The sequence below is a fragment of the Tachypleus tridentatus genome, chromosome 13 (assembly GCF_004210375.1).
Source record: "Tachypleus tridentatus isolate NWPU-2018 chromosome 13, ASM421037v1, whole genome shotgun sequence".
In the NCBI taxonomy this organism is placed as follows: Eukaryota; Metazoa; Arthropoda; class Merostomata; order Xiphosura; family Limulidae; genus Tachypleus; species Tachypleus tridentatus.
This window is the reverse complement of record NC_134837.1, coordinates 218,633,381-218,657,800: the sequence shown is the minus strand read 5'-3', so window position 1 is coordinate 218,657,800 and position 24,420 is coordinate 218,633,381. Positions and strand designations below refer to the sequence as shown.

The 24,420-nt window shown below is 34.9% G+C and overlaps 1 protein-coding gene across 5 annotated transcripts in view; it reads right to left on the bottom strand.

Annotated features, from left to right (window-relative positions):
• Positions 1-24,420, bottom strand: part of LOC143236670 (E3 ubiquitin-protein ligase RNF212B-like) — a 131,488-nt gene that overhangs the window by 36,285 nt on the left and 70,783 nt on the right. For all 5 annotated transcript variants that reach the window (XM_076475059.1, XM_076475055.1, XM_076475056.1 and 2 more), the window contains one exon: positions 11,640-11,706. In XM_076475059.1, the coding sequence (XP_076331174.1) occupies positions 11,640-11,706 (67 nt within the window). The remainder of the gene's footprint in view (positions 1-11,639; positions 11,707-24,420) is intronic.

Here is a 24,420-nt window from a genome sequence, read left to right as displayed (position 1 = left end):
ATACATCCAACACCAGGTCATTGAGCCTAACATATGGGCAACAGTTGGAGAGAGGAATGAAAATGTTGTGGTTTAATCTCAGTCCCAAACCAGGAGGAATTGGAGATTTTTCCTCCAGTCCATGGTATGAGAAACCTTATCAAATCCATGAGTGAGATATTATGTTGGCTGGTCCTGCAATGATCTGACACCAGACTGCGTAGGAACCAAATCCAGACAGAGAGGTAAGAATAAGCCAACCAGAAGGGGAAATGAATCTGTTGGATCATCTTCAATCCTAACTAAGGCAGCAGAATAATCTTTCATCTGTTCTGTGGGACAAGAATTCACACCATCTATATCAAAAGAACACCACCACCCTACTTTCTACTGAGTGGAATTGGTCACATTCAGTAGGAAGCCTCCACTGCCCACAACTCTAGTGTTAGGAACTGATAAGTGGCAAGGATTCCCATAATCTACTGAAAGAGGGAGTTAAAGCACAATGAGAAGCCCAAAGGAACACAACACCTTAAGATAGTGCAGTGAGTTACCATAAAGCCTTATTTTTAAAAGCAGAGCAGTCCAAATTTATTCAACTAGAACTAGGTGGATGAGCAACAATCCCAACACTACTTTAGTCTACAAGTCAGTATGGTCTAGACTGGGGCTTGTTTAAAAAGTAATACACCATGAGGAAACCTCCAGTTGTAAAATGGTGATGGGAGGAAGTTGATATCCCAGAGATGACCAGATGATAAAGATAATGTACAATGAAAGTATCTGAGGCATTCCATATGCCAGCTTACACTATCTCCTCCAACGAACAACAGAAGTGAATAGCCAGAGATAAAGTGTTGTATGTTGTATTTGGCAAAAGGAGACCTGAAAGAGTCGATCTGAATCTACATTCAATGAAACATAGGCTATATGGATAAGCTACTGCAGCCATTCCATGAAGGTAATTGGAGAAATATCTTGGTGAGATAAATTTTAAAGAATAAAGAGAATAAATAACCATGAATGCACAGATGTGATTCCATGGAAGCCCTAGTTACTGAAAGAGAGAACTTCCTGCACAGAGAGAGAAGAATAGAATAGGGTATGGAAACTAATTGCTTCATGTTTCTTAAAAGAAGAGGAGATGACTAGACCCTGTGGAGATGTGAACTGAAAATTAGGGTTTGTTTCTCTGGGGTCATATGTTGGTGTTGCATACTAGTACAATCACAAAAACTGATGAAAGCAGCCAGATGAATGCACATGAGAGAAAAAGGAGGCAAAAATACTTGAATAAGAAAAACATTATTCCAACAACAAAGCAACCAAATGTGAAGTGGTAAAGAAGTTAAATAAGCCACTGTAGAGAAGATAAATGAAGGAGCATCTGTCAGAAATTCTGAAGGAAAATAGTAGGTTAACACAGAAAAATGGTGAATGAAGGGAAAATAACAGATAGGGATAGATAGAAAAAGATAAGGGTGTAAAGACTTAGGCCTAAGAAAAGAACAACAAAAGAAAGAGGATCCAACTTCCAAATCTGAAAAAAATTTCCACTTTAGAACAAAGTTAGGCCTTGTCATATGAGGTAACAAAAGGTGGAGGAAAAGGTATTCATACACAAAACTAGTAGAAAGAGTACTTGAATCTGGACTAGCATATCTGGATTGGAAGTAAAGAAATATAAAAGAAGAAGCAGAGAACAAATCACAAAAAGAAGGAATAGAACATACCTGAGAAACCTAGTTACAAAAAAAGGCTTGGGTAGATTCAAGATAGCAAGGATATAAAATTAGGTTAAAGTAGGTACTGGAAAAAAAACCAGCAAAATCCCTTCCATTATGGCTGAGAAACAGAAGTATTTCAGATACAAAAAAAAAAAGCACAGGGTCTACAAAATACTCCACCACAACAAAGCAATGTCTTTATAGATACTTCCACTTAAAAAATGTCTACATCTGAAAATTCTAGGAGAAAAAATATTATTCCAAATGCATGCCAAATATAAAAGTGATGATTGCACACTAAAGTATTGAAGGAATAAGCTGCACAATCAGGGTGTGTCCCACTTCTACTCGTAAAGGGCTGTTGCATGCTCATACACATGCTGCAGTAAAGCAATATTGAATGGAAACACACAAACTTAGATGTGAACTTTGAGGCTAGTGGTGAGTTTGTTTGTTTTTGAATTTCGCACAAAGCTACTCGAGGGATATCTGTGCTAGCGGTTCCTAATTTAGGAGTGTAAGACAAGAGGGAAGGCAGCTAGTCATCACCACTCACTGCCAACTCTTGGGCTACTCTTTTACCAATGAATAGTGGGATTGACCGTAACATCATAACGCCCCCACGGCTGAAAGGGCGAGCATGTTTGGTGCGACCGGGATGCAAACCCATGACCCTCAGATTACAAGTCACACGCCTTAACACGCTTGGCCATGCCGGGCCGGCTAGTGGTGAGCAAAAAATTACACACTTGGAGGGTAGCACAGGAAAACTACTATGTGAGAGAAGTTAAGGTATATCAGAATTACAGTATTTGTATTTTACATTAAATATGTTATCATGTTTGTGTTATTCTATATTTATATTTTACTGAAAATTTATAAAACTTATCCAAAATTTAAATTGAAGAAATTCAATTTAAAATAATTTGCTGAGACATATGTTCATTAGCACTGGGAAAAAATGTTATTATTTACACTTTCTAACTTTTCTAATTATTTTAGCCTTCTAACTATATAATGAGAGACTTTAAAGACTCAGTTAATCTCATGAATGTAATTCCTGTGAAAACAAATTTGAAACTGACCAATACAATTGACAATGCCACATGCAGAAAACAATGTAATGTAATACATTGTTTGATATTTTAAAACTTTGGAATTTTATTGGTTACAAATAATATAGTATAAATCAAACAATTTGTAAAAGAGAGGATGTGACATGGCAAGTAGGTCTGATTTTATTGTTTGTGACTCTACAAACAATTAAGATTGAAGGCTATAAAAATCATGCTTTGCATGAGTAATATCTATATCATAATAAGTAACTTCTACACTTGTTGAAGGGATAGTAAATAAATTGGAGAAGAGGGAAGAAATAGAGAGCAATTGTCACAATTCTCATGCTATGGAAGATTGAGGAAGTTTTAAATATTTTTTTACACAACTAACATAAAACTTACTTAATATTAAAATTTGATTTATTAACAATGTATGGATGTCAAATGTATTCATATACATTGATAATAAAGTAATTTAATTAAATTTTGAATGTAACTCTGCAAGGCCAATCACTTTGGCCTTCTTGATGCAAAACAGTTTAAATGATATGAATCTTTTAACACAATAAATGAAACAGGAATAGAACAAAAACTAAAAAACAGATATATATATGTATATATAATATGCACAATACACCCTCATATTCAAAAGAAATACACATAATGTACACTTACCTAATGAAAAGCACAAGGCTTCACTTCTCTTATCTCAACCCCACCTATTCCTCTTCCTTGAACTGTGGTGAGGATATAACTCTCTACTAAAGAAGCCTCTCTTTCCTGCTATAGAGTATCCAATCTTAAGTCTGTTCAGTCACTTGTATATGGGCAACTGATCTAGCATAGGCTGGTTCAGTATTATACATTATGGTTTTGTTAAGTTTCACTCCCAGCAGGTATTGAGGCTGTTTGGTGGGTGGTGCCTCATCTCCTGACTGGATAGTAGTTGATCTGGTAATCATCATTAATGCTAACTCAGTAATGATGAATCCTACTGCCATTTGTAGATGATGGTAGCATCAGCAATAATCAAACTGTCCCATATGTACCTATACACTAGATGTCATCAAGCCAGCTTCAGAGGCAGTGAGCAACATCTGGAGACTTATCTTGCTCCAAACCTCCCAAAGTCTGGTCAATTTTCAAGATAATTCAAGCTTCAGAAGGGTGTTCTTTGATTTAGGGATATAAAGTTCCCACAAGATGTGCATCCATCTATAGTACTGCCAATGTTTGAACTTACTATACCCTAGGAAAAACATCTGAAGGAAATCCCAATACTTCTTCAGTGATGAAGTTTGCTCTGCTTTCACAGGTATCATCTCTCTGGTGTAGGTATGTTCTACTGTAATACTTAGAGGCTCAGTTCTTCCAAGATCAACAATATGGTAATCACTGCTACAATCAATGGATATTTGAGTTATGAGGGATATACCATGCACAATGAAAGACAGAGCTTCTTGGTCTCCCAAGTTTCCTTTATTATTTGTTTAACCAATACTTGTAATGATACTGTCCTCTGTTGTACCTGCCAAAAATAGTTCACAGTGCCTACCCTTCAACCCAAACACATTCCCTTTGCTACTGCTGGTTATCACAAGAATAGAGCCTGGATCTAGTAGAAGTTTCTCCATTTTTTTTCTAGTATAAGACAAAGCTAGTCATCCCTAATTTTGAAGCAACACATCAGAATGAAGGCAGTTAGTCAAAACATCCACCGAAAATTCTTGAGCTACTTTTTTAATCAATGAAAATTGAGACTGACCATTTGTATCAGGTCTATTTCCTAATTCCATTATTTAAAATTATATTGATATATATGATATACTCTTTGTTAACATTAGCATGAAAACATGGCCTGTCACGTTTTGTAACTGTTGCTATAGTTGAATAAATTGCTTTTGTTGTTGTTGTTGAATTCTGTATGAAGTGACAGTTACATTGGTGCCCAAGCAGGAACTTTTTTTCATAATGGTTTAATTGTGACTTTGATTTATTTTTTTCAGTTTAGTGTTGAATGATTAATTCAATAATAATCTAAGTTCAGTAAAATAAAATTTAACTAGTGTTTGGAAATAACTGTGTTACTGTGAAAGTTAGAAAGTCTGATGTGGCAAACTTGAAGCAGTCCATCTCAGTATTGAGAGAACAAGTGAAAATGCTAACAAATATGGTGAACAATCTATCAACTAGAGAACCAAAGTCCCCCCAATCAACCTCAACCAAAAACATGAAAAGTCCATTTTACCAATAGACATGTGGAAATTTCATTGATCTACATTATTCAGTCAATCCCCTACCTACTAAAAAGTTCAACAATAAGTCAAATTTTAATGTATTAGATTTTTTTAAAGTTTAGAAAGGCATTTTTACATGTATTAAGTACCTGAAAATAAATGGGTGGAAACTGCAGCTTCTTGTTTGAGAATAGTAGAATGCTTTTGGATCGTAAATGACTTTTGATAATTGGAAGAATTAAAAAAAAAAATTTGACTAATTTGCACCCAGCAGTGTTAGATGATATCATATTAGCTAAGGAACTCTTTAATAGGAAGTATTATATTTTACTGCTGCAGGGGAGTCAGTTAAGAGATTTGGAAAACTGTGAAAACATAAATTATGGAATACTGAAGCTACAGAAAGAGAATTACTGCAGTTTATTACTTGATAATGTTATTAATATTCAAAGGCATTTTTGTGTTGCTATGTTTTTTTGGAATTAGGTTTTTTTCTTTCTGGTTCCATTATTTGAGATAATATTAATATTTATGATTTATTGTTCACTGATATAAGTGTAAAGTCCTGGCTTATCATGTGTTTATTTCTCATAGCTCGCATTTTCATACATTTATAACTTCAATTTGTACTGAAACAATTTTAAGAAAATATTTAGAAATCTCTGTGCTCATAAAAAATGTCAATGTACATGGTTAAAAAATATTATCATCATAACCAAATATCTATAGTTAACTCTTTGGTGGTTTGACCTTCAACATACTTCTTTTTATTTCTTTCAACAACCATTACATATAATTTCCTACACAGTTTTATGGACTTTATTTACAGTCAATCACAGAGCACCATTTGAGTATACTGAGGTACTGTTTTATATGTATATATACATACTCATGCAGCTCCAGGGCTGTCAAAAGGAACATTCGAGTGCCACAGGCAATGCTATGTAATAATGAAATGTAGGCTTGGAATCCAGGGACAGGGTCTTAGTGGAGGCCCAGTTTATAAATATATAGCCCTTTATTTATCCATTGCAGTAATTATAACTGTGAAAATGATATACTGCAAAGTATTACAGCCTATATATAAATAAAACTGTTGCATGTCATTGGCACCAAACAACTCCCATTTATTACGAATTAAAGGATGATACAAAAGAACATAACATACTCCCATCTTTGATCAAAAAGAGGTGTTAATGCCTTGGACCCTCTCTTTATCTGCACATATGACAATAATAAATTTCAGATATGCCAGTCCCACAAGCATGAAATGTTAATAGGAGGTTCAAAGCTGATATTCCTGCCATAAAGTTCGTAATGTTTTGTACTTTACTAACATGCTCTTTTGTTTTTTTTTTGTTCTTTCATTCTTTTAGATATTAAAAGGTATAAAACATATAAATTCAGAATTATTTATGAACAAATTTGCAGACACATCAGGTAAAAGACACAAGCAAGAAAGGTTTCTCATACAAACACTATATATTATTCAGCTTGCCATGAAGTGCAAAGTGCATAATATAGGCAAAGGGCATTGACTGTTAACATACATGTGTTGAATAAAATAGACATGCCTCAACTTATTGTCATGTCATAGTATAAGTCTGATTTAAAGCAAAAGATATATAGCACTGATGAAACATTAACATATTGATTTATGTGTTAAGAGCAAATGCTCAAGATGAAATACAAAAGAACATGTAATATCATACTGACAGATAACACTGAGTTAGAACAATAAAGTAATTAAGATCCATAACTCACTATGAAAATACAAAAGTTAACATCAACAGCTAGACCTATATCACATTTTACTAATTGGTTAAGATCCACACACAAAAGATAACATAGTGTTGCCCAGATATGTAGCATTAAAGGATAAAACATTAACATATTGAGCACTGGTAATCATCATAAAATACAATGTAACACAAAATATCCTGAGAACTAGCAACAGGTTAGGACTCAGCTTGTCATCATGTAATATACATGGAGATCCATGTGCTGCATTGAAGACATTAAATATTACACAATTATGGGTTATGCTGCTCTCAAAATCATATTTTAAAATGAGGATCTTTAAATATTGTAAAAATTCGCTATTGGTTTTCACATGTTCATACAGACTCTTCAGTAGTATAAACCTTATCTACTTTATCTGTGTCTTCCTTCCTGACATTAAGGATCATCAAGTAATTCAAATTATCTTGCTTAGTAGTGGTATGAAGATACATTCTGATGCAATGAAGAGGACTAAAGGACCACTCGCTAACAGCATTTCTGGCATTATACACAAATGAGACCAATCAGAGTGCAAATCTCACAGAAAAGCAGTTTTTCAGGACAGTAAATTCTTCAAACAGCTAACTAAATCACAAAAAGTAACACTAGTTGAAGAATTTGTTTTTGGTATTTGATTTATTGATAGCAGGATCAACTGACTTTCTAAAGTTTGTGTGTCAAGATATGACTGAAAAAGTTGGTGATAAATTTCTTTTATTATGTATACTTTTCACCCTTTGCTGCTTTCAGTAATAAATTTTTAGATTTCAGAGTACCTTACATCCAGGCCAGGTCTTGACTATATGTAACATCATTGTCAAAACTTTCAAAATAAATCATCCTGAAGTGATCTTTAGCTGTTGCTGGAAACTCATATGGTGTATTTCCATCATCCTACCTTTTCAGTACTTTCTGCTGGAGATGTAATTTGGGATCATCAATAACTAGAACTTTGCTTTAGCAATAACATCCATCCAGAAATCATTGATCTTTTGCAATTTCTCATTAAATTCAAAGTAACAAGAGTAATTTCTGCTAATTGCTGTGCTTTTGCAGCAAAGATGTCTGTTTTTTGAAGAGATCTACTGCCTGCCTGTTAAAGAATAAAAAGACCAAGCTTTATTCCAAATAGAAATTCAGATTTACTGAGTTCTCTCCAAGAATAAGAGACCTCATTTCAAATTCTTTCATTGCATACATGCATTCCTGCCATAAAGTTTGTAATGTTTTGTACTTTACTAACATGCTCTTAAATGCATCTGCTTTGACTGTCCATCTCATTAGACACAATAACCTGATACTGAAGGTATCTGAGTTAAATCAGCTTTTAGGCTCTTGAAGATTGCTTGATATCTACGAAAAGTTGGACTAATTTTGTAATTTCATATGTTATGTCCAAAATACTACTCATCGCTTGACACTTTCTATTCACCTGGCTACATGGAAGATTAAGAGGATACCCATAATAATGAGTATAGATGACTCTTGGTTCCAGTTCCACAAATCTTTGTTTATACACATGATTTCAAGCCTAACATGCTCATTGCCCCATCATAAAACTGCTCATGTAATTTAATAACAGGCAGACAGATTCCATCTCATCAGAGAATCTATCAGAATGACTATAATGGTGGCAGCACCTGTTGCATCAATAGAATATAAACTTAGAGTTTTTCATGAACGTCAAATGCACTGTCAACCTACTGCAAACAAACTACCACCTGTTCAATATTAGATATATCTATCATTTCATCCACTATTATTGTGTTGAACTGGACAGTCTGTAGTGAATATGCCCCTTTTCTCAAAACCTTTTATATAATACTTTTATAATTATTTTATTTTTTAAAGAATTTATATAATGTTTATGGCTATAAAAGAACAAAATAAGAAATTATTAAAAACATTTAATTATAATTGTAACTATTAAATCATAGTTTTTTGGAGCATTTTGAAGTAAAAGAAAAATAATTATTGAAATAGGGATAATATCTTATATATGCATTATAAGGATGATCAGATCTATAAAATACTGTAGGCCTATATTTTATGCCTCATTTGTTAACATTACCTCTCTTAACATACACACTTAGGAAATCTACATATAAAATATTTAGACCTTCTAGGTAAAGTGCTGGCCACTGCTTGTGGAACTGTTTAACCACAGAGCTGTAATACCACAGTGACATCTTTCATTGTTTTTGTTTTTTTTTTTTAAACTTTCTTTGAGAAAAGGAAATTTCATAAAAACCTCGTTAATATATCAAAACCATTTTCTTCTTAACAACACAGCATTAAGAATAACATTTCCTAATTATGACAAACAAATTGGCTTTGTAGAGTGCAGGCCTAATGTAGTAAGATTAGATCTGATCCATTCATTAGGCATGACATCTGGTATTAAACTGTCAAGCTATTCAAATATCCTATCATTGTTAATGATTGTGTACCATTTATATTTATTAAACAAAAATCATTATTTGTCTTCATGTGAACCATGCAACAAGAGATTCAGGGACCTAGAAAAGTACCTGGTCCTTAGTTTTTTCATCGCTATTAAATTACTGAATTTAAAGAAGTAAAGTTTAAGTTTCTCATGATCATGAAAAACCAACTTTAAGTAAAAATGTATTCTCAAGATGACTGGTATGGGTACTAAAACTTTAATTAAAATAAAATACAGAACAACATTTCGCCCTTCTTAGGTCATCTTCAGCTTAGCAAAGAGAGTTTACAACTGACATAAGTTTATACTGTTATAGGCTTCTAGGCATAAAAAATGATAGTGATATATTACATCACCAAGTCTTTGATTAGGTGTCCACTATACTAAAAACCTTGGGTGGACTTATCAAGACAAAAAATTTTGGTTCTGCAAAAAAAGACTGGCAAAGTTTTCACCTAAACAAAACCAAAAAAATACACAAACAAACAAAAAAAAACAACATATCAATATAACAAACATTATCATGACAGGTGGCCCTGGCCTCACCATGAGAACAAACTTTAATAAGGATCCCTGGAGACTGGCCACAAATCATACCAAAACAATCCTTCATTTGTTTCTGAGAAGAATAAGATGAAAATGTACAGATTTAACAGACAAATGGAGAGGCAAATGGCTAACAGTTTGTACACATTTATCTTGATGTATAGGTACCTTTATGCCTGCATCTAATTTTAAGGCTAGAGTTTTGTAAGGTATAAATGACTTATAAATAAAAGGCTACCAATGTGGCAATACATCTATATAGCCATGAACGAAATTTGAAAGTTTTCACAAGATTAGAAATAGATCTTATTATTATTAATGTAGACATGATCCTTATCTTCAGAGTCACAGTTTTGAGCATTTCATTTTGATGTCATATGATGCGTATTTGTCAAGCCAAGTTAAAATCTGAGTATCATCCTCTCCTTGCAGCTTTGCTAGCTGTATGAATTCACATCACAGTGAGCATGGCATCAAAGTGGGAGATCTTGGCACATTAAAAACTGCACATTTAACAAAATTTTCATCAAACACTTGCAATTCTCTTGGTTTTTCTTTGGCTACATGTGCATTTACTATATTGCCAACACCACGCATGTTTTCTTGAAGGTTGTTAATGTGCAAGTGTGCTACCTTTTACACAGACTTATGCTTGTGACCAGTCTCTCTCTGACAATACCTAGCTGAGACACCATTGGCAGGGTGCATCAGGACCACTCCAAGAATAGTTAGTCCCTGGTCTAGAATGGCATTTCAAACAAATTTGGCAACAGTGTAAAAAAACAAAACTATACTAGTCTTTTCCATAATAAAATCAGTAATATTACAACAAACTTTGCGTGTGTATGTGTTTGTATGGGTGTAAATTGTTAAACTGCCTCCTCACCTTCTCCCATTGACTAAGTGTAAAACAAATAAAAATTTCTACCTTTAGTATGTTTTGGAAAAATAAGAATCTGCTTTAATTGCATATCTTTTTCTAGAAAAAACCAAAATTTATCTCTCTTCAATATAAAAGTCAGAACTTTAATAACATTGAAATTACATTTTAAATAAACAAGTTTTTTTTTCTAATAGCTTATTTAAAAATTAGAACATATACAATCTTCTTATAAAAAAAAGTTATATTTGCTACCAACCACCCTTTAACTTGCTTTTTTTCACTATTTCAATTAATTTGAAAATTACTTTCTTTCTTATAAAACTAGTAAATATCAAATAATAAACTATAACTGAATTTACAAAACAATAAAAACAAAGTTTGATCATTACAATCCATGGTATGCTTTCTAACAAATTATTTGTCTTGTCATGGTAGAAAACTGTTATTCATGTATGAATTACATCATTTTTTAATTTTTAAAAAATACCTGTCTCCTTCTTCTACAGGAATAAAGCTATTTATTAGCTTAATAGTTTTGTGGAATTTAGATGTAGGCTATGACAAGCATAAACTTTATTTCATGAAAAATGATAAAACATTTGTAATAAAACTGAATAAAAATATTTTCCTTACTTAAAGCTACTTCTAGGAGTGGAGATCATGCTGATACTTAATAATAAAATACATTTTAAAACTACATAAGCAGTATATTTGTTTGAGTTTTCTTTAATATGAAAAGTTGTTTTATAATTAGTAAAAATCCTGTAAACATAATGCCAGTAAAACTAAAAGTATAATATCAGAATCAGATTAATAGCTGAAGTATTTGTAACAGCTCTCACATATAATGCATTTTGTGTTACCATTGCACCTATATTGCAGGTTCTCATTGCTGGGGTATTGTTCTTTGTGTGCACAATATCAACTTAGAGAAATTCTATACAGGTGACAGATTAAAAACATGTCCAGTAACAATGTTACCTGCTGGCAGAGATGTCTGTATTTTTGTAGAAATTCCTTGCAACATGTGTTTCTGAAGAGCTTGTACCTAGAAAATGAAGCAATAAAACAGCATATCATTAAAACACAAACATTTATTTTGTGCAGTATTTTTTCTAGGTTATTCGGTATTAATACTGTGCTTAAGCTTCTGTGATGTTGTGTAATCAAACATACAGTACCAGATCTTCATAAAGGCTAGAAATATAAAGACCTAGAGGAATGACAGTGATTTGCTGTGGGTAGAAGAAATGATACATATGATGGTGTGAAGTTAAAATAAAACATTAAATCTTTACTGTCAGAAAATAAAGAGGAGACTGATTGTTGAATAGTAATTTAACATGATGTTTTAAGGTAAAACCAAATCTCTGACAGGTATCAGACTTACAATCGTGCATATAATAGCAGATTCAATCATGAAATAAGGAAAGTGTTTTTGTTGAATAAATTGACTTAGTTCCTTTATGTGTAATATAATGAGTCAGAAAAAATGTCAATGAATGAACAAAGTCTTTAACGAGTAAATGGAAAACAAAGTGCGTGCAAACAAAATGATAGTCCTTTCTAGTATGCTGAGTTTAGCTCCACATCTCTCTCTCTTTCAGGATTAAACTATTTGAATTAAAACGTGTTCTTAAAAGTATTCATTATTTGATGATCTCGCAGAAATTTGCTGAAGACAGTATGCCTTAATTCAGCCAGTAAACTCACTTTCTTTGTCCAGTCAACAGCATCACCTCCTTCACAGCATTAGTCAGCTGTTACATTTAGTCAACATCATAATTGGACATCAAAAGATGTTACAATACCAATACTTTTATCCCAGATGATATATATATGCATAACTGCAATATTATTTTGGACAAAAGAAACCATTTACTATAAGGAACAAAAAAATTAAACAAATAGAACAAGATTATCTTAATGAATTTCTGTACAATATGTTGCCATCATTACAGCATGAAACTACATGACCAAAAATGTTTTAAATTTCTATATATCCAAAGCAAGTAAAATCATATGACTTGCCAGAATATCATGTTTTTCCTCCCTTCTTGTTTTTAGATTTGTCTCAAATTGGCAATTAAATCTAACTTTAAACACATTATGGTCAACGAGCATATTAAACTTGATTTTTTTCCTAAGAACATTTACACAACATAAGCCTTTTAACATACAGAGCTGCAGTAAGATAAAACCTAATATTTCAATAATAACATTAAAACACAATCTTTTAAACTGCACTTTACAAGGAAGTAAAACATATGCTGAAAGCAACACTATCTTTTAATCTAACATTTTCAACCCAAAACATGAAATAAAAACCAAGAATCACAAATTAAAAGGTCTATAGTTACTTTCAAAACTGATTAAATTCATAATAATAAACAAAAATAATCCTTTAACAATGATCATACACAACAATACTCTTTTAATATTGAAAATGCAGAGGTACACACAGTCATGTAAACTGAAAGAAATAAACAATATGCAGAGTTACATTGTCCAATTTAACGTTAAGCATGTGGATGTTAGTCAAAGTGTATAAGCCATAATATTGCTATTCAACCAATGTAATATATTTAATGTCAAGAGTTATCAACTATTCATTTTACCCTACAATTCTGATTTAATGGCAGTTTAGGAAGAAGAAAGTAAACACCAAATGCAATATATAGTGATAATGAAAAAAACTATAGATATGTATTTCAATGGTTTCAAAAGTTTTGAAGTACAATAGGTAAAACATATGATGGACAAAAATAACTTTATTCTTTACATGGACATAACCTTTCACTTCAACTAATTAGAGTCAGATTCAGACTGACATTATTCATTCACATATCTTTCTAATTCTTCTAACACTTTGTGTATACAACGTGTTCATCTCACTAAATGCTTGCAATATTTCCCATAAATATATCTAATTAATTTAGAATTATTGTCAATGTTTTACATCTAATCCAAGGTCAGTCCAGTGGACCACCCCCGTGCACATTAAATTATGAGCAAATAGAGTAACACAAGAATAAAACTAACCCCAAAATTAAAGTAAAATGAAAGAAAAACAACAAAAGAAAACTCTTTGGTACTAAACACTCTGTTACATGAAATGTAAAAACTTATTTATCACTGAATACATGATGTATTATGTTTCGCCAGGTTAACTTGGCATTATCAGGTAAAACGACTCCAATGATAGAACTCACAATGGAGTTTGGAATACGGAAACCTTTGGATTAACAGCCTTCCACAGTTTTATTCTTGACATATTTTCAAGTTTTATATATTACTTTGGCTGTTTCTATTAGCTATTCTCATTCACTGCTGTCCTCCATATGCAGTTGTTTTTATTACAACTGCGAGAAACCTTCCACACTTCTCCTATTGGAATCAAATCATCGTGCTTCACTTTTCCACCAACAGCAGCATAGTACACAATTGATGTTCATGACTGTTACTTCCTCTATGTACCTCTAACAAACTATCACTTCTTGTTTGGCAGTGCTTGCAATTAAAACAAAAGCGTTTTTTATCTTGATTAGTGCTTTAGTTAAATTTGCTCTTGAAATGGTTTAATTTAACATAATGTTTGTTTTAAAGCATTCAGGTTCAGTTACCCTTATTCTAGTCACATTAATTTTTACCTCAAATGCTTTGTTAAACAATACAACATAGATTCCAAAGTTAATGTCACTACTTCAGGAATCTCACATTTGACAGGTGCTTTACCACAGGCCCCAGATGCTAGGAACCCATTATCTGCATTTACTTGCAGGGAGATTTAATGTTATATGAATCAACCTTTACCTTCAGACAATGTCCTACTTCCACAGGAGCATTGAAAACTGGGCAGACTGACAAGGACTGTGATCACCTGTTTCCACTTCCTGAATTAGTTGTGTCTTCCCATACCTTTCCTGAGAATTCTGTTTGGCCTTCCATGTTTTTTATTTACTTTTTCCTCAGGTATGTGATGTTTTATCCCTTGCTCCTTTATCTTATGACCCCCACTCTTCATTACTTTATGCATATAATTCCCAACTCTATTCAATTTTTCCCCCTATCCTTCAACGTTCGAGTTCATGCTGAACAATTTGCCTCTCAGTTAGGTGATAGTGTTAGTATGACTTGTGTCCTATGGGCTTTGAATCAGTCTGCTCTCACAAATTATATGGCTAACTGTTCATATCTCAACCAACAACTGTTGGATTTAGTTTTACCCTTTTTTTGAAGGGGGGGGGTCTGAATTTCCTGTTAGTCTCATCCATGCTCAATTCTCCCAACTTCATCTATCCTCATGATTTTTTCATAGTACTTTACACAATCCATCTTCTGTCTGATTCTCTTCACAGAAATCCTAAGGGATTTACTGGGGGCTTCCTGTCACTCCTTAGTTTTGGCTCATTTGTCACCTACAGCCCTGGCTTTGCTTCACAAACATGGTTTAACTTTTGTTGGGACGTTTTAGACTATGATACTATCTTATCTCAAACTTGTTTATTTGCTCCTTATCTCTGGAATTTGCATATGGCTCCATTTTTAAGATGGTTCATCTTTGATATGGTCCAGGAGTAACAAGAATTTCAGATGGCATCTATCCAGCAACAATCTACTTTTTCACATCCCAGTAGCCTGTTTATCACAGTCAGAGCTGAGAGTAGCTTGGATTACAGTTTCCCATTCTTCCCCTTCCCAGCTTTTACTTGTCTTTCCTTCTATGTTAGGTTGATCAAACTAGAAAAGTCCTTTCTGCATTCTACCCAATACCTTGTGCATTTAGATCTTTCTTTTTTTTTAACATTTACCTCTGTCAGGCACAACCTGCTATCTGACTCAGTTCTATGGAATTGTCAGTTCACCATGCCCTGTCTGCTCCCTCACATTCTACATATGAGGTTCTGCTGTTTTAGGAAACATGGTCTTCTAATTTCTCTTGGCCATGCACAAATGCACAGAGTCCAATGCAACCTTTCCGAGGATCCCTTGCATGCTTCCACACCATTCTTCCTTCCCTTGTAGACAAAATTCTTTGTTGGTTGGACAAGCTTCACACAACAGCAGGTGTCCCACTTCTTTCTTCTTATCCAGATTTATATCTGTTTATTGATGAATTCCTTCAGGACTAGTGTCCATGAGTAAATCAACAAGAAGCTGCAGGTCATTGGTCTGACAACAAACAGTCTTCAAGTATCAACGTCCTAGAGCTCCTTTCTGTTCATCGGGCTTTGAATCACTTTCAGTAATGACTCATTCTGATAATTTGACAGTGATGGCTTATATCAATCACTAAAGAGGTTCCCAATCAAGATACCTGTTTTCATATATTGGACTTCCTATATTTGGCCCACATGTAACACATTTGTTTAATTGAAAGTCATGTCCTGAGTGCTTTCAACCTTGTGCCAGATCATCTCTCCTATCCTGATAAGAATTATCCAAAAAATTGTCCCTTCACCCTCTTGTCTTCAGGTGGTTTTGCAATATGAGGCTTTCCTCTGCTTGATGCATTTGCCATCACCTTCAATCACCAGTTACTCCTGTTTTGGTCTGTGGTATCTCATCCTTAGACTTCGATCTTCAACCAGGACTGGTCACATAAATTTCTATAAGTTTTTCCTCCTCTTCACTTGCTTCATTAGGTAATTTTACTTATCCATGTTACTCTATATTGGGTTTTTCTGCTTGCTTCCTACTGGCTGACTTAATCACAGTTTCCTCATTTACTTCAACTACAATTATACCCTCCTGTAACACTTCCCTTTTTATGTGACCTACTTCATCAGTCCCAGTCACCCAGGTCAGTATCCCATACTTCATGGCCTCTGTTTTAATGTTTGACTTTTGTTCAATTGTTGGCAGGAAGATTTGACATTTCCCCTCATGTAACCTTTTATTTGGCTCAATCCATCAATACCTCCTCCATGGAAGTATAATAGTGAAAATGGAAGATCTTTCACATACATGTTTAGGCTAGGGAACTTCATGCTTCTCATCCAACTGTTTCTGGTGTCTCCAAGTTTCACATAGCTTTTTGACTGGTTTTCCTGATCTCGTTATCGGGCAGCTTTACTCCATACCTTTTATCTTTTCCATTACTGCAGGGTTTTTCTCTCATTTATTCCTACTAAATTAATCTAATTATCTCAGATTCAACAACTTCCTCAGCAACCTGCTCTTTCTGGATTGGGATATTAATGTGGTTTTCTGTTCCCTTACTTTACCTCCATTTGGCCTTATTTTCTTACGTTCTTTGTTTCACTTGACCCTTAAGGCATATTTCCTTCTCCTTTTGACCTGTGGGCATCAGTAATCTGACTTGTTTTGCCATCAACGTTATATGCATGCTTTACCACCATACCTATTTTCTCCTTTATCTGAATTATTCCTTCCTTTTTAAAAACCTTCATGGCTTACAAAGGTAACTCTTCCTTTTCACTTATTTTCTTTCCCTCTATTTCTCATCACTACTCCTGTCCTGATCTGAAGAGACTTCTATGTCCTGTGCATATCTTTCAAAGTGTGGTAAAACTTCAAAACATTATAAACAAAGACCAAAAATCTCTCCCACTGCAGTCTCTTGAGTGGAAGTGCTAAGCACCATCAACTGCTCAAAAGCAGCTAGTGTTTTATACAAACTGAATAACACAGCTTTGGATTCACAGAAACAATCTCTTGTGTTAAAAGCAGTTTTTACCTTGATCTTGCCATCCAGCTTGTTAAACAAACAGAAGCCTTCTAATGTACCCAGACATTAATCTATCTGTAGTAGAGAAAAGATATCAACACAAAATACCCTGTGTATAGGATGTAGATGACACAATATCCTCTGATTTATGATTAACCTTACAAGAGAGCAAGATGTCAAAATGTAGCTCAACCCAATGATTGGAAGCCCTTATCCTACCCTCACATGGATGTCAGTACTTCTCTGGCTGGTTTTGGATTTCGAGTGAATTAATCAACATAAGCCCTCACACAGGTTCCTTTGATTTCTCCTTCTACATTGTGAATCACAGTTGATATATGTGGGATTGTTCCAGTTCTATTCTTGTCTCTCCCTCATTCTCTCTTATTACAAGTATATTGCACGAAATAGATTTCCTTTAGATACTGGACGTCAAATTTCCAAGTCAATAGGTCAGAGCTAATCCTGTCTCATGCTCAGGAATCAGAGTGGTTATCAATTCTTGGGTATTGATTTTGAGGTGAAGATGGTATGATTATAATTGTACCCTTACACAGATATCAGTACCCTGTGAGGAGGTTTTGGAGGTAGTTGACTTAACATGTATGGTTTGCTGTGCTCTAACCACTCTACACCATCCTTGCTTACTTTTCTTATTGTGGGATTGAGTTACTGTATCTACCTCCAGTTAGTATCATTTTCCTATTACATTTTCTTTCACTCTTTTATTTTCCTAATTTTTTTTACACATTGCACAAATGGTCAAAGAGTAACCTGGATCAGAAGTGGTGTAGTTCCTTTCTTCAGATCTTCAGTTCTGACTGTCTCATCTGTGGAGGTATCCTTTGGATGCTTTTGGGAGAAACATGTTCTTCTCTCACACTAGTCCCTCATCCTAATCAACGTGAAATTCTAGCTAATATTGTAAGTGGAGGGAAGTATCATATTAGAAATTACAATTTTCCTGTGCTTAAAATGTATTTCCAATGAGCATTTCCCTCCTCTCACACCTCCCACCAGTGGCAGCTTTAAGGTTGTATGGGCCCATGAGCTAATACTTTTTGTGGGCCCTACATTCCATGTAATTTTGCATAGGATAAAATTATCAATGAGCCCTCATTAAGACCATGGGTCCTGGGGTTGAGCCTCCACTAACTCCTACCTAAATATACCACTGCTTCTCACCCTTCCTCCCCACTAGTGCTTCTGTCATATGCCAAACTTCAAAGTGCATAGAGAAAGTAACATACATCACATGAGTGTACTATGCTTCTACTGGTGGAGAAATGAAGCATAGTGGTTTGCATGAAACACATGTTAGAATCATTTGATTCCAATGAAGAGGGGAGGCAGAAGGCTTGTGGCAAGTGTAATAAAAACATCTGCATATGCAGCATAGCTTATCTTGTGATAGGAGAGAAGTATCTATTAAAAACACATTTTCAGAAAAAGAAAATCATAACTTTCTAGTCAGCTTTATGATCAAAATTCTTCATCTGTTGAAAAACAGCATTAACTGTTTGACTATTTTCAATACATTTTTGATATTCTGAAGGTCCTGTTAAGTTCAACTAATTAAGTACCAATACAATGAAATGCTAGTTTTCATGCTACTTAAATTATAAGATCACTTGTAGTTGTTGCACCTGATGTGCTAGGTTAAGTTGGTGATACACTGTAACCAAAAATATCATACTCTGTGTATCAAATAATAAATAAGTCTTTTAATTTTATAAATTTCCACTTTAACAATTATTAATGACTACTTCCAACTCTTAAAAAGAGGAAACCTAATGACAAATTACTATAAAACTAATGCAGTTAAAAGGCAAACACATAAAGTTAAACTAAAATATACAAAAGAAATAAACCATTACTTAAAAAAAATCAGAAAACCAAACAAGGGTGACTGACTAAAACAAAGTACAACTCTGTACTTTTTAAACCAAATATAAAATATAAAATACAAAATAGAACTAATGAAATTAAGGTTAACTTGCTTCTCACTCACATGCACTCATTTACTTGTGAAAAAGTGAAATGTTAAATTCACAACATATGTATATATGTATACACATACACATTAATTTAAAAAAGGGAAAAGAAAACTAAACATTAAAAAGAAAAACTTCAAAATCACTGTTTTTCATACCATCTCACATGTAAGAAATATTGAAGGCACCATAATTATACAAAAAAGATTAAAATAAAATTAATATGTACACAGTATATACATATATATTTAAAATTAACATCTTGCAACTAAATTTTCAACTTTCCCTTTTTTTCCACACATACTTTCATATGTGAAAAAGTGAGGACATCATCAACATACAAAAGAAAAATAATGTGTATATCCACATGCAGATTCCTCAAAAAAAAAACTGTCTGGTTTGCAATTTTCAAACACATAATATTTATTTTACAGCAAAAGTTCTACATTCCTTAACAGCATATACAGTCAGAAGAGAGTTCAACTTAAACTGACCTTCAGTGGAGTTTGAAGCTTGGCAACTTTTGGATTAAGGAGTCTTCCATAATTTTTCTTTTGACATAAGTTCTAGTTTGCCTGATTTCCAGTTGATTTTATGATTAGATTCCTCATGTATGGAAAAATAGCATCAACTTTAAAGGTTGAATTGCAGTGTACACATTTTAATATTTCTATTTTAAAGGTGAATTTATAACAATTTGACAATATTAACCCATTAAAAATGCCTAACATTTACTTGATTGATTGATTTAGTGTTTTATGGCACAAAGCAGCTAGGCTATCTGCTCCAAATGTCTGGTAAAAAGGTAAAAATAAATTAAATGTAGTAAAATACAGAAAAGGAAATGAAAGTAAAACAAAACATCATTGAAAAACAGAAGAAGCATAAAACCAATGTTGACACCTAGTTTACAATGTTAAGAGAGAAAGCAGAGTAAAAGAAGTTGTAAATGACTTTCTCTAGCAAAATGGTAATGATCATAACCCACCAGGAAGACTAACAGGTAAGTTCAAGAACCACCATCAGTCACCTGAAGTTGGTCTTTCCAGTCCTGGTTCTGGGTTATGTGTCATAGCAGCCATTATCAAAATGTAAAATAATAGAAGTTTTAAAAGACATAAAGCAAAATTGTAATAATGAGTAGCCAAATATCCAGTAAAAAGGTAAAAGTAAAGTAAATGTAGTAAAAATTGTAAAAGTAAATGAAGGTAAAAACAAAACATCAATTAAAAACAGAAAATTGCATAAAACCGACGTTGACATCAAGCCTATAAAGTTGCAAAGGACTTTCTGTAGTAGAATGGTAACGATCATAACCCGCCAGGAAGACTAACAGGCAAATACTAGAACCACCGTCAGTCACCTGAAGTTGGTCTTTCCAGTCCTGGTTCAGAGTTATGTGTCATTATGACCAGTACCAAAGGGTAAAGTAATAAAAGTTTAAAACACATGCAGCAAAACTGAAATAACAACTCACCAGGACGACTAACGAGTAGTTCAAACTGATAGTTCAAACAGCAGTGTTAATCACCTGAAGTTGACCTTTCCAGTCCTGGTGTCGAGTTATTTAATGTTCTGGCCATTTTCCAATTTCAAATTGAACTAGAGAGATTGAAATTTTGAAAAGGGAACCACAATTAAAAAGGTGTAATGAATAAATGTCCAACATTTAAATGAGATTAAAAAGATTAATGGCCATTAAAAAACTAAAAACTTTATCAAGGTGAACAGTGTCACCATCACCAATAACATTGTCCAGTGTTACAGATAAAATCATGGGAAAAAACATGTTTAAAATAGTGCCGTTGTTGAGAGTTGTAACAATGGCAAGAAAGTAAAATGTGGCTTACAGTGATTTGAGCATTACACAAACTACACACTGGTGCAACAGTTCCAGATAAACGAAAACGATGAGTTAAAAAACTGTGACCAATGCGTAGTCTAGTTAGAACAACTTTCTCCTTCCAAACCTTATGGAAGCTAGATGGCCAAAGCCCAATATAGGGATTTATTTGAAAAAGCTTGTTGTCGCATTGTTCACTCCAAGTGGACTACCAGCTGGCACGGAGCCGAGCCTTGAATACAGGACCATTGTCCATGTACGGAATAGGCACAGTGGTGATAGTGCCTAAGCAGATAGATTTAGCTGCCGTGTCTGCAAGCTCGTTCCTGCAAATACCAACATAGCCTGGTATCCAGAAAAACTGGATAAAAGTAGCAGTTAATGAGAAATGGGCCAGTCGGATTTGAATATCAGTGAGAACAGGGTGTGAGCCAATGTGTAGTGATTCCAGGGCCAGTAGAGAACTAAGCGAGTCAGTATAAAAAGTGCAGTTGGAGTACTGCTCAGCTTCAATATGATCCAGGGCAAGAGATATGGCATACAGTTCAGCAGTGAACACAAAAGCTGTAGAGGATATTCTGCGTGCAACCACTGAACAGCAGCAAACCATGGCAGAGCCCACAGAATTACCTGATTTGGAACCATCTGTGTAAATTGGAACGGAATGATTGTTTGAAAGATGTTCATTAAATAAAAGATGGTACTTCCAGTCTGGAGTATCTGCCTTTTTCAGATGACTGAAAGAAAGGTCACATTTGGGGGCTGTAATAAGCCATGGTGGGATGGGCTGACCTGTGAATTCTGCAATGTTATCCAAGGGCAGACCCAATTCATCCAATTGCACCTGGATGCGAAGGCCAAAAAGAGCAATGGCGGGATCGTCTGTTCTGAAAAAGTACGGCCTACTGAGGAAGAAAAACACATCCCCAGGTGGGATGCTTTGGTAAGGAATGAAGTTTCAAAGAATATAGTAAAGGCAGTTGCAAATGACAAAGGTGCAGAGAAGGTTCATGAGATTCAACGTATAAGTTTTGAACTGGAGAGGTGCAGAAAGCCCCAGTGCAGAGTCGAAGTCCTTAGTGATGAATGGGGTCCAGCATCTTTAAGGCCGAGGGTATAGCAGAGCCACAGACCATTGATCCATAGTCAAGTTTTGATCGAATAAGAGCATGATATACCTTTAACATAGAACATACATCTGCTCCCCAACTGTCAGTAGAGAGGACACGCAGGATGTTCAGAGGTCTTGTGCATTTGACCCGAAGCTGCTTTAAGTGTGGTATAAAGGTCAGCTTACGGTCAAAGATAAGCCCCAAGAACTTGGTCTCAGAGACCACTGGCAGCAAAACATCACCAATATGAAGTTAGGATCAGGATGAATACCCCATTGGCGGCAAAAGTGCATGCAAACAGTTTTAGAGAGAGAAAAATTAAAGCCGTTCGCCATAGTCCACTTCAGTACACAATTGAGGGCAGTTTGTAGTCATGGCTCAATATATCTTCATGTTTAACGACTGTCACGATGTGAAAGTCGTCGACATACAGCCCATTTGCAAACAGTGAGAGGAAGTTGTTCAGTGATGACATTTATCTTTATACTGAAAAGTGTGACACTCAAAACACAGTCCTGAGGGACTCCAAGTTCCTGTACAAAAGAACGGGAAAGTGTCGAACCTACACAGGTCAGTTTGTAGTTGCGGCTCAATATATCTAATGTTTAACGACTGTCACGAGATGTGAAAGTCGTCGACATACAGCTCATTTGCAACAGTGAGAGGGAGTTGTTCAATGATGGCATTTATCTTTATACTGAAAAGTGTGACACTCAAAACACAGTCCTGAGAGACTCCAAGTTCCTGTACAAAGAACGGAAAGTGTCGAACCCACATGAACATGGGAATCTCCTGTCTATTAAAAAAATTTTTAATAAACATGGGTAAATGGCCACATAACCCATATGTATGGAGGTCCCACAAAATGCCATCCCTCCATGTTGTGTCATAAGCCTTCTCAATGTCAAAGAATATTGATACAAGATGTTGGTGTTTGAGAAAGGCTTCTTTGATTGATGTTTCAAGTCGAATTAGGTGGTCTGTGGTGGAGTACTGTCGTCGGAACTCATACTGGGTGGGCGGGAGGAGGTTGTTTGATTCAAGGAACCAAACAAGACAAGCATTAACCATCCTTTCTAAGGTCTTACAGAGACAGCTTATCAAAGCAATTGGATGGAAGTTTGAAGGAATCTTGGGATCTTTCCCTGGCTTAGAGAAAGGTAAAATAATAGCCTGGCACTAGGCATCAGGAAAAACATTCTCCTGCCAGATCCGGTTAAAGACAATTAGAAGGACATAAAGAGAAGCAGGAGATAGATAGTGCAGCATGTCATAGTGTACATCATCAGGTCCAACAGATGTACTGCCAGACTGATGAAGGGCCATTTCCAGTTCCACCAGTGTAAAGGGACAATTATAGTCAAAGAGACAGTCAGTTTGAAAGGAAAGAGGTGAATGCTCTGCCAAAGTCTTGATAGCCAAGATGGTGGAGGAACAAGCAGAAGTGCTAGATACCCGGCAAAAGCTTTTACCTAGAGTATTGGTGATGTTCTGAGTATCAACTACTTCCTGGCCATCAGAGAGCAAGATCGATAGGGGGGACAGAATTGTAGTGCCCACTGATCTTTCGAATCCTGTCCCATATGACCTTGGAACTGGTGGTAGAAGATATGCTAGTTGTGAACTTAATCCAAGATTCATTCTGGTTTTGATGTCTTACCCACCTAGCATGTCCACGGGCCCGTTGGAAAGCGACGAGGTTCGAAAATGTGGGATATCTACGAAAAGTATCCCAGGCCCATTTTTGAGCCTTCCATGCCAAGTAGGATTCTGCCACGGATGAGGATATTGTGGAAAATGTGTCGAGGTTTTAGGAGTACACTGAGCAGCTGCTTGTATAATACAGCCAGTTACTGCTGCCACACAGTCGTCTATTGATGGCTGATTTACGATGGCAGGATCAAGTTCTGCGAGAGCAGTGAAGGTGGACCAGTCTGCCTGATCCAGGTTCCACAGGGGCATGCGGGTAGGGTGGCATTGACCACGGCCATTCTCTCTCAAAAGTATAGGAAAATGATCATTGCCTAGTGGATTATTGTCAACCCTCCATGAAAAATGGGAAAATAATGAAAGGGAGCAAACTGAGAGATCAATAGCTGTAAAGAACTGACTACATGCATGA